Source organism: Diaphorina citri, unplaced genomic scaffold, assembly GCF_000475195.1.
Source record: "Diaphorina citri unplaced genomic scaffold, Diaci psyllid genome assembly version 1.1 scaffold2832, whole genome shotgun sequence".
In the NCBI taxonomy this organism is placed as follows: Eukaryota; Metazoa; Arthropoda; class Insecta; order Hemiptera; family Psyllidae; genus Diaphorina; species Diaphorina citri.
This window is the reverse complement of record NW_007380249.1, coordinates 22,145-33,794: the sequence shown is the minus strand read 5'-3', so window position 1 is coordinate 33,794 and position 11,650 is coordinate 22,145. Positions and strand designations below refer to the sequence as shown.

At 40.7% G+C, this 11,650-nt stretch overlaps 1 protein-coding gene and 1 long non-coding RNA gene across 5 annotated transcripts in view; both read left to right on the top strand.

Annotated features, from left to right (window-relative positions):
- LOC103519608 (beta-galactosidase) overlaps positions 1-11,650 on the top strand; it is a 30,760-nt gene that overhangs the window by 1,386 nt on the left and 17,724 nt on the right. For 2 of the 4 annotated variants that reach the window (XR_003394297.1, XM_008484698.2), the window contains exons 2-3: positions 9,038-9,216; positions 11,294-11,603. Coding sequence is in view for 1 of the 4 variants with exons in the window: in XM_008484698.2 (XP_008482920.1) it covers positions 9,038-9,216; positions 11,294-11,603 (489 nt within the window). In the remaining 3 variants the exon portion in view is untranslated. Of the gene's footprint in view, positions 1-5,448; positions 5,497-7,061; positions 7,745-9,037; positions 9,217-11,293; positions 11,604-11,650 lie in introns of those variants that run through there. The other 2 variants (XR_003394299.1, XR_003394298.1) reach the window with 2 other exon arrangements.
- On the top strand, positions 8,298-8,733 carry LOC113471703. Its single transcript, XR_003394300.1, has 2 exons — positions 8,298-8,364; positions 8,613-8,733. It is a non-coding gene; the product is annotated as an uncharacterized LOC113471703 (long non-coding RNA).

The window sequence follows — 11,650 nt, the reverse complement described above, 5'->3', positions numbered from 1 at the left end:
CCGCAAAACCAAATAAATAGATGTGATCAGAATTTAGCAGAGCAGAAGGAATTTTTTTTCATGGTTGGTTTACGTCCCACCGCAATGTTGCCAAGCGTCCCTACGCATTTCTAAATTTGAATCTCATTATTTTTCCCGCGCACACTTTGGGGACGAATTTCTTAGAGGAAAATACTTTTTTTAAAAAAAATCTTTTCGATTATTATTATTTTGGACGATCTTTACGAAAAAAAATCTGGTGTGAACATCACACGACTTTCTTATCCTATTGAAAGATGCTTATTATGAGTGTCTTTTACCTAAATTTAAAACAATATCTCTAACCGTTTTGTCGCTATAGCTGAAACCGCCAAAAAACGGTGGAAATCTGTCAAAAAGCGGTCCAAAATACCGCAAGCGCAGCAACCATCTCAAAACCCAACGTTTGTTTTTCATCCTGTACCATTTGTGAACTAATACCAAATTCAAGTCCTTAGCTTGTACCGTTCCGAGATATTGTTAAATAAACACCGGAAACCGCCAAAAAGCGGTAAAATGCCGCCAACCGTTGCACCGATCTTAACTCAAAAGTTCGTGTCGATCCTTGTCACCATCTTGACATATACATACCCAATTTCGAAGTCTCTGCTTGGTTACCGTTCCCGAGATATTGTTAATATAACACCGAAACCGCCAAAAGCGGTAAATGCCGCCAACCGTTGCAACCGATTTAACCAAAAGTTTCGTGTCGCATCCTTGGTCACATTTGGACAATATACATACCTACCAATTTCAAGTCTCTAGCTCTTACCGTTCTCGAGATAATTTTGTTACAGACAGACAGACACAACAGCAGACAGACAGGACAGACAGACAGTACACACCACACACACGGACCAATGGCTGAAACTTTGGATTCAGGCGCTCTAGGACCTCAAAAACGTGTTTTTTCATTAAAAACTGGAACCATCGAAATTTGACCCGAGTTACATTACTTTCCTTTATTAGGATAAGGAAAGTAAAAATACTTGGACAGTTATATTTTCATGAGAATCATCAATTCCACAGCGTTCTTGGCCACATGGAAATAGGGACTTTTTTTTCAAGGTTTGACAGAGGGAACTGTAACTGCTATGGGTCTTATCGCCCGAAATCGAAGTGAGAAGGAAGACAGGATAGGGGAAAGCCAGCCGTTCCGAGAACGAACAATTATCCGTTCAGAATTAAATTGTTAACCAATGGAGGTCTTATCTTTCCTGGCGGAATCAAAGAGAGGAGCTAGATAGGAGATTTTTTGAGAGGTTTTGATAGAAGAGTTTAACTGCTTACGGTCTCATCGCATCGTCCAGAAAGTGAAGAAGGAAGACAGATGGAGAAAGCCAGGCCGTCCGAGAACGGACCTTATCTGTTGAGGGTAAAGTTCGCCCGCGGACTTGGGTGTCGACAACGTGACCTACTTCGTTCAAGCTAACCAGACTGGCGGATAGGTAGCGCTATTAATTTGTACCCAGTATGTAACAATGAAAAAAAGAAAGGAAAAGAAATAAAAAAAAAAAAAAAAAAAAAAACGAGGGTGCGGAAACCCAGTCACCCGATTGGGCTGCCGGCACAATAGTTTTTTTTTTTTTTTTGAGCTATATATCGGGAAGCTCGATACTATAATAAAACATTCCAACAGCCTAAATCAAGGGAAGTAACCCAATATAGAGTTCTTCCACCCTAAACTTGTGGCACCCTGTCACCTATTATTATATGTAGCCGTAGTTAGAGAATTACGTAGTGAAGGTGGGAACAAAAACAAAAATTTCCACTCCATAGAGACTAATTATCCAATTAATAACAGAAACACAGCTGTGGAATTTGAACTCGGAATCCTTGGGAATCACACTTAATTTCATAGGGTCTAAGCTGAGTATGGCGGAAAAAATATGTTAGGTTAGGTACCTATTTGAATTGTTCTATTTTATTGTTATTAGACATTTTTACTTTCTATTACTACAGTATAGCGAGCTATACTAGTAATGAAAGTATTGCAATCGGTCCAAATTTTCAAAATCGGGAAATGGGTGGAAATATCCGTTTTGGGGTCCCCTGATTCCAAAAAAGTGGTTTTTAGCCCATGGTCTGTACGTAACGTACGTACGTACGTACGTAAACGTACGTACGTATGTACGTAACTACAGGTTTAAATGGGAAAAAGTAGAATGTTGTGGAACAAAATATCTCAAGAACGGTTTGTCGTAGAGAAATGAAATTTGGTAATGCTATCCCGGTTGGTTCCAAGGACGCGAATGTAACAATTTGGTAAAAAATCGGTAATACCATCCCAGATATTCACCAAAGAAATTGTTGCTTAACCCTCATTTTCGTGGAAAATGTTGAAAAGGTTGTGAACAAAAATTATCTCAAGAACGGTTTGGTCGTAAAGCGATGAAATTTGGTACATGCTATCCCGGTATGGTCCCAAGGACGCGACTGTAACAATTTGGTTAAAAATCGGATAGTCACCCATCCTGATATTAACCAAAGTCATTGTTGCTTTTAACCTTATTTCATATAAACGGTAAGAGACATCGAAAACATTTGGTCATTCGGATGTGAATATTCTAATCAATGTGATTTTTCACGCCGAATCGAATGGTGCTACTTTTTAGTACTGTCTGACTTACGGTTGAGAAGTTGCGGGTTCGATACTTTCCCTGTGTCGACAAATTTCCCTTTTATTCGTGGAACCGTTACCAAATGAGCAAGTGAATAGTTAATCCATGTGATTTTTCACGCGGAATCGAATGGTGCTGCTACTTTAGCACTCTCTGACTTTACAGTTGAGAGAAGTGCGGGGTTCGATACTCCCCTGTGTGCTCAACAAATTTCTCTTCTTATTTGTGAACCGTTTACCAAATAGCAAGTTGAATAGTCTGATCCATGTGATTTTTCAACGCCGAATCGAAATGGTGAACTTTTAGATTTGTCCAATTACAGTTGATACAGTTGAGACGAGGTTGCGGTTCGATACTTCCCTGGTGTCAACAAATTTCCTTTTATTACTTTTTTTTATTTTCTATTTTTTTTCAAATACCTACGTATTCTGCAAGATGTAATAGAGTCGTGTGATGTTCACACCAGATTTTTTTTTATGTTTATTACTGACTAAATACCTAATAGGAAATAGGCCTGATACCTATTAATAATACTTAGGTACCTATACTATATACATAGATACATAAATTAAGGAGCGCGGTAAGCGCTCCGCCCCGCCAAGTCAAGAAAGTTTGACCGCTTACCTATTATAGTAGGGTCTGTGTGTATAGGTGTGTAGTCACTATAAGTATTATACACCTTTTTTATTTATAGAAGATATATTATGTTTATTTTTTGTTTTTACCTTAGACTCGCGTCAACTCTATCTGATAGTTTGTTTTGATCTCTCACCTTTCCGTCTACCTGTACAGGTACACCTGCCACCTAACTACACATCTTCAATGCCAAAACATAGGTACCTAAGCACTAAGTGCCTAATATTATAAGCAGGGCCGTATTTAGGTTAGGGCCCGCCCTCGCCATTTTGGACCGTTCACCCCCCCCCTAAGTCACTCTTCAAATTCTTGTCCCTCCCCCCTCGCTAAAAATACTGAACTGCGGGCCTAGTTATAAGGTAATGAGTAATAGTGCTTTATTATTAAATTGTTAACATATCATGACAATTATAACAAGATTAAATTGTGACAGGCACTAGCACTAGTCACCCAAAAAGTACTCTGTAGGTAAGCAGGCCCGCTTCTAGGGATGTTTTTTGGGGGGGGGGGGGGTACTTCAAATTTTCAAAGTACCTACCTTGGAACAAAAAAGCCGGAGCTCTAAAAATACGGCCCTGCTTGTAAGTATGTTAATATTGTGGGGGGTGTATACCAAATGAGAGAATTGTACATCGTCCGAACCTTATGTAGGTACCTATATTAAATTAAACCTACTCCTCAATAAATCATTAATCATATGAACCGATGTTATCAATCGTTTACATCGCTTAACCCCGGAGTACCTTCTCATAGTTTAACCCTTTTACACACGTATATCCGTCTCAGGTTCTAAGGAAGTCGAAAGAGAGTTACCTTACACTTCATCCAGTCTGAAAATTAACTTATCTAGGCGCACGGCAGTGCGCCAGGCCAAGTTCCAGCCTAACGCACACAGTGTGTAATAAGTTAATTCTTCCCGAAGTCATAACAGAAAAGTTCCGGGACCAAGAAAGAAGAGCGGGGAGGTTTTTTAGTGGGTTGAGCGGCCAGGAATGGTGCCACAGAAGGGCGAAACACCATACCCTGAGCTGTGACTCTAGCATACTCTCCACACCATGCTGGAGAAGTCATAAAGATTTTTCCTCCTCATAAAAAAGTTAATTCTTAGTAACGGAGGGTTATTTAGGTATCCAGATGGTCACCCTTCCGGATATCAACCACGCGCAACGTTGCCAAACTTTAGTGGTCCATCGTCCATTGGAAAATGGTGTTACTGATGATGTATTCAACGTACTCTCGCCCTATGCCAGCGGTCGCCAACCTTTCTGATCCGCGAGCTACTCAGATGATTGGGAGAGCCTTGGCGGGCGCCCTATAGTCTGAAATACAATATACAACCTTTTTGACCAATATGCGAGAAAATACATCTACCAAAAGGGTTTAATTAATTAATAGGTAATGAAAGTTTTATTATTATCAAATTTAAATGATAAAATTAGAGCGTAACGAAGCTGACTCGAAAATTCTTCTCTGTCTCTCTCCAGTCTACCTACACGTCATGGATTCCTGGATAGACGAGACATGTTTTTTTAGAAATTTTAGAATGTTTAGTTTTAGACTTTAGTACGTAGGTAAGGTAAACTAAACTTACCAGCTTCATATTTTTAAACTTATCATTTTATTTACCTATTAATATGATTTCTCTATATTTCTTTTTTTTTTACCCTCATAAAAAAGTTAATTCTTAGTAACGGAGGGTTATTTAGGTATCCAGATGGTCACCCTTCCGGATATCAACCACGCGCAACGTTGTTAAACTTTAGTGGTGCATCGTCCATTGGAAAATGGTGTTACTGGTGGTGTATTCAACGTACTCTCGCCCTATGCTGTTGATTCTCAATTAAGAACTTTGAGCAAATGTTTTTCATTTCTGACTGCATCGAACTGCAACGAAAAATCGATTTTTTTAGGAGGTTTGACAGAGGGAACTGTAGGTAACTGTTAAGGTCTTATCGTTGATATACCAAAACCTGAAAGGGTTAATTTGAACCATTTTTACCCATACAAGATGATTTTCACTTTAGAATTTGCTCGCGGGCGCAAGGGAATCCTCTCGCGGGCGCGGGGTTGGCGATCGCTGCCCTATGCTGAGAATATTTTTGACTGCATCGATTGTTCGTTGATATACCAAAACCTGAAAGGGTTAATTTGAACCAATATACTTTCTCACAGTTGTGCGGGTGTTTTGAGACGTGCAAGATGTCTTATCACGAGGTCACGGGTTCGTATCTTGGTCGGGTCATTAAACTTTGCCAGATTTCAGTTCTTGTGGGTTGAAAGTTGAGAGTTTAAATTTTCAAAGTCCGGGCCTCATCTACCTATATAATATTATGTAGGTGTCTTAAAAGAACGGCTAGGTGCCACGATTTTATAAAAATTATTTTGCTTTTTCATATCTCAAGTGTACTGTGCCTGGTGTTTACGCCACTGTTGATTTTGGTAAGCTCATTATATTTCACTGATGGTGGTGGGGTGGGATATCTCAAGTGTACTGTACCTGGTGTTTACGCCACTGTTGATTTTGGTAAGCTCATTATATTTACTGAATTCTGAACCGTCAAGTTCTTCGGGGTGGCGATTGCCCAATGAGTTTGGTATAGGTATAAGTAGGGCCATCGGTTTTAATAAACGCCCTTGGTCACTCAGTAGGTACATTAACTGTCTGTGTCGTAGCATGCTCAGTAGGTACATTAACTGTCTGTGTCGTAGCATGCTCAGTAGGTACATTAACTGTCTGTGTCGTAGCATGCTCAGTAGGTACATTAACTGTCTGTGTCGTAGCATGCTCAGTAGGTACATTAACTGTCTGTGTCGTAGCATGCTTAGTAGGTACATTAACTGTCTGTGTCGTAGCATGCTTAGTAGGTACATTAACTGTCTGTGTCGTAGCATGCTTAGTAGGTACATTAACTGTCTGTGTCGTAGCATGCTTAGTAGGTACATTAACTGTCTGTGTCGTAGCATGCTTAGTAGGTACATTAACTGTCTGTGTCGTAGCATGCTTAGTAGGTACATTAACTGTCTGTGTCGTAGCATGCTTAGTAGGTACATTAACTGTCTGTGTCGTAGCATGCTCAGTAGGTACATTAACTGTCTGTGTCGCAGCATGCTTAGTAGGTACATTAACTGTCTGTGTCATAGCATGCTCAGTAGGTACATTAACTGTCTGTGTCGTAGCATGCTCAGTAGGTAGGTACCTACATTAACTGATTGTTATTTTTGTGCTAGTAGCATGTTCATCCCGTATTAAGTTCCTCATGAAACGGACGAGAAGAGACAATACTCCCCACTGTGAGGTGCTGGGTCAACACGAGAACACCAGAAAGTAACCCGTTGAAATATTAGGAATCGAAATAAGAGTTTAAATTTGTCGACGGTGCCCGTCGCGCCCGGGACCTTCTGCATGTCAAGCAAGCGCGCGTTACCTCTGGACTGGCCTCAGAGCCTGTCCCTATTTGTCGTTTCACCCGATTTTTTTTTTTTTTTTTCGAATTACAAACTCAGCCAACTAACGAACTGCAACGAAAAATCGATTTTTTTAGGAGGTTTGACAGAGAGAACTGTAGCTGTTAAGGTCTTATCGTCCCGAAATCGGAGAGAGAAGGAAGATAGGATAGGAGAAAGTCAGCCGTTCCGAGAACGAACATTATCCGTTCAGGATAGATCCTCCCCGGGCGGGAATCGAACCCGCGGCCTAGCGCTTACAAGGCAGACGCGCTACCAACCAAGCTAACTATTAGGCTGGCACGAAATATCGAGCTCTCGATGTTTCTGAAAATTCTAGTACCTAATCTGAAAATCTAAATTCCTACACTTTGCACTTTTCTTACTTACAAGTTTACAACTTATACACACACATACATTTTACATATTTCAAAATTCTTGTTCTGTATCTTGGTTTGTTCACTTTGTGTTCTCAAAATGACGTGATATCCCAATCAACACCGGATGGATGTAGGGGCATTGACTATAATCATGATCCCCGGTATTGGAGATCCCGGTACCGGTATGACTCTACCTTGGACCAATCTCCAGAAGGTGATCTGATTCCAGAAGCGTGTGTAACCTCTCCACAATCCCCGCTTAGTCACCCTCTTCCAGATCAGGGCCCTGACGATGCTTCGGGACACACCACTGAAACCCGTCCTGAGCTATCTGTTAATTCATCCATCAGTGTCGAACCACGCGACGATCAGACCATCTCCAATGTCTGTACTTTATGCACACAAACACTCAAGAATAGCAAGGGAGTCGAAATCCATCTAACATCTTGTCAGTCCCTCGAATCAATAGATCCAACTCAATCCGCTACACCAATAATTGAAATCAGCTCTGATGAGACTTGCAAAATGAAGGAAGTCATGAAACCTTCTACGTTTGCCATAGTCAGACAAGCTGACACAAGTGTCCCTGCCCTAGTCAGACAAGCTGACACAAGTGATACAATGACTCAACCTGATTCTCAAAATGTATGTCCACATTGTAGGAAGACATTCAACGCTGATACGATTTTAAAGGATTCTATCCATATTTTAACTCAACATAATAAAATTATCAAAAAAAAAGTTTTTTCTGCAATCTGATTGGTTCCTTCATTTTGGGTTGATGACTCATTGCTGTCACATTGATCTGGATGAACTATAGGTACCTACCTACTTCAGGTAGAGAATGAAATGGGAAGTTACCAAGTTACACTTCTGAGAAGGAGATGAATATGATATCCTTATGATATCCTCGCGAGATTAGAAACTCAATTAAAATTCCTTCCTTTTTTTTAATTTGTCCAATAGACAAGGCCAACTACTTACGCCCCAGGCGAAATTTTTCCGTTCCAGGTAGAGAATGAGATGGGGAGTTACACTTGTGACAAGGAGCATATGATATGGTTGCGAGATCAGATGAAGTATTACGTGAGAGATGCTGCTGTCCTCTACACTACTGATGGTGGTGGGGTGGGATATCTCAAGTGTACTGTGCCTGGTGTTTACGCCACTGTTGATTTTGGTAAGCTCATTATATTTCACTGATGGTGGTGGGGTGGGATAGCTCAAGTGTACTGTACCTGGTGTTTACGCCACTGTTGATTTTGGTAAGCTCATTATATTTCACTGATGGTGCTGGGGTGGGATATCTCAAGTGTACTGTACCTGGTGTTTACGCCAAAGTTTGGATATTAACTAGTGGTTGACCCGTCCTTTGTAGGGGATCAGTGCAGCGTAAGAGGGATTATTTTGAAGCGCCGCCATTTTGAATCAGGATGGAAATTAATTTACAGAATTCTGAACTCTCAAGTTCTTCATCGATTGTCTAATAAGTTTACTATCCCATTCCACACAGGTGCTGCTACCAATGTGTCCTCCGCGTTTGCCGCCATGCGTACCGTATCTCCACACGGCCCTCTGGTCAACTCAGAGTACTATCCTGGCTGGTTGACTCACTGGGGTGAGAAGATAGCCACGGTAGATACTGATCCTGTGGTCAAGACGCTGCAGATTATGCTCGAGATGAAGGCCAATGTCAATTTCTATATGTTAATAGGTACCTTACACAATCATTAGTAATGTCATTATTTCCAAGTAATGATGATGAAAAATCAGAAAATCCGGAATTATATCATTTAGTAATGACATTACTAATGATTGTGTAAGGTACCTATAATAAAAGTGATGATTATGCTGATGTTAAGCTAGAAGGATAGCATGGATTTTTTAAATACCTAAATCAATTTCTTATTCAGACCATTTTCACCTTTCTTTTTCAAGGCAGATTTGGCGAGTGTACAACGGAAATTCGAGATCGACTATGAACGCGATACATTTGTCAAGGATGGTAAACCATTCCGATACGTATCCGGATCCTTCCACTATTTCCGATCACCCCGATACTACTGGCAGGATCGGCTCCGGAAACTAAGAGCAGCCGGACTCAACGCGGTGTCCACGTAAGTTATTTATTATTATTTTTCTGATGGTAGATTTCACCAATGACTTAATGAGAGATTTCACTTACGGGAGAATTTTGAAAAAAAAAAAAAACACTCATATTGGATTTCACCAAAGACTTTAACCATCCAAAAAGGGGTTTTTAATGGTCTAAACAGGAGTTTTCACAAACTCCTCCTTTTTGGGTCACTAAAAACTCCCTTTTTTTAAAATTAAAAACTCTTTTTTAGATGGTTCAAAATTCTCCCATTAGTGAAATCTCTCAATAAGTCATTGGTGAAACCCACCATGAGAGGTTTGGTAGAGGAAACTGTAAAGGTGGGTCCACACATAATCTTCTACAGGCCATCGATGACACGTCCACATTGCCTCGACAACATAGATTTTCCTCGTCGATCGACGGCCGGTCGACTATGTTTGGACACACCAAAGGTGCGTCAGTTTTCTTTCTTGGATTGAATTTCCTTATGTACAGGCGCCATTCCAGATTTCAAAAGAAGACGGTTTCCCGAAAGGAAAATACACGTAAACTTAGCAAAGTCCAAAGTTGTGAAAATGGATTAACCATTCCCTACTTCTTCCGCTCCCCTATAAGGGTGCCCCGCAAAACGAGGAATTCAAGATGAAGCACAAAGATGAAGCCGTAAGATGAAAAAAAAACAATTAGGGTTTTTTTGGGGGGGGGGGGGGTACTTCAAATTTTCAAAGTACCTACCTTGGAACAAAAAAGCCGGAGCTCTAAAAATACGGCCCTGCTTGTAAGTATGTTAATATTGTGGGGGGTGTATACCAAATGAGAGAATTGTACATCGTCCGAACCTTATGTAGGTACCTATATTAAATTAAACCTACTCCTCAATAAATCATTAATCATATGAACCGATGTTATCAATCGTTTACATCGCTTAACCCCGGAGTACCTTCTCATAGTTTAACCCTTTTACACACGTATATCCGTCTCAGGTTCTAAGGAAGTCGAAAGAGAGTTACCTTACACTTCATCCAGTCTGAAAATTAACTTATCTAGGCGCACGGCAGTGCGCCAGGCCAAGTTCCAGCCTAACGCACACAGTGTGTAATAAGTTAATTCTTCCCGAAGTCATAACAGAAAAGTTCCGGGACCAAGAAAGAAGAGCGGGGAGGTTTTTTAGTGGGTTGAGCGGCCAGGAATGGTGCCACAGAAGGGCGAAACACCATACCCTGAGCTGTGACTCTAGCATACTACTTTTTTTATTTTCTATTTTTTTTCAAATACCTACGTATTCTGCAAATGTAATAGAAAGTCGTGTGATGTTCACACCAGATTTTTTTATTTATTACTGACCTAAATACCTAATAGGAAATAGGCCTGAATACCTATTAATATACTTAGGTACCTACCTATATACATAGATACATAAATTAAGGAGCGCGGTAGCGCTCCGCCCCGCCAAGTCAAGAAAGTTTGACCGCTTACCTATTATAGTAGGGTCTGTGTGTATAGGTGTGTAGTCACTATAAGTATTATACCTATTTTTATTTATAGAAGATATATTATTGTTTTTGTTTTACCTTAGACCTCGTCCAATTATCTGATAGTTGTTTGATCTCTCACCTTTCCGTCTACCTGTACAGTACACCTGCCACCTACTACACATCTTCAATGCCAAAACATAGGTACCTAAGCACGTACACATTCTGATGAGGCCGCGCAGAACGAAGCATTCCGAAGTTTCGAGATAAATTCCAGAAACAATGTTTCAGGAAAATTTTTCAAGAACAATATATATTATTTTGTTTTTGAGGCAAATTCAATGGGTTTCAATGATCAGCTTGGAAATATTTCTGGAAAATTCAATCTCGTTCTGCGTGCGCTTCTTTCTGGATTTTAGCCTGAATTGTTTCCGGATGTTCCGCCTGAATATGCTTCATCTTGAATTCCTCGTTCTGCGGGCACCCTTAAATACAGGAGACCTTGTTTAGACTGCCGGGAGTGCTGGGATAAAGGGACATTTAAATTTTTAAAAAAAAATAGTCTCATTGGAGCAGGAATCAGGATAAACAAGATATATTCTATTCTGCTTCTTCCCTCAACAGATATGTAGAATGGAGTTTCCACGAGCCGTCTCCCGGTCAGTTCCAGTTCACAGGCGACCAGGACCTGGAGTATTTCCTGGAACTCGCGGTCCGGGAAGATCTCCTGGTTCTGCTACGTCCCGGCCCGTACATATGTGCTGAGCGGGACTTCGGCGGGCTACCCTCCTGGTTGATGACTATCAAGCCTAACATTACTCTCAGGTCCAAGGATGAGGTGTATCAACATTATGTGAACAAATGGTTTGCTCAGCTGTTCCCCCGTATCACGAGATTCCTGTATGGGAACGGCGGGCCAATTATCTTGGTACAGGTAAGTTCAAAATACAAAATCGTCAGCCAGCCTGGGTAGAGGATCTG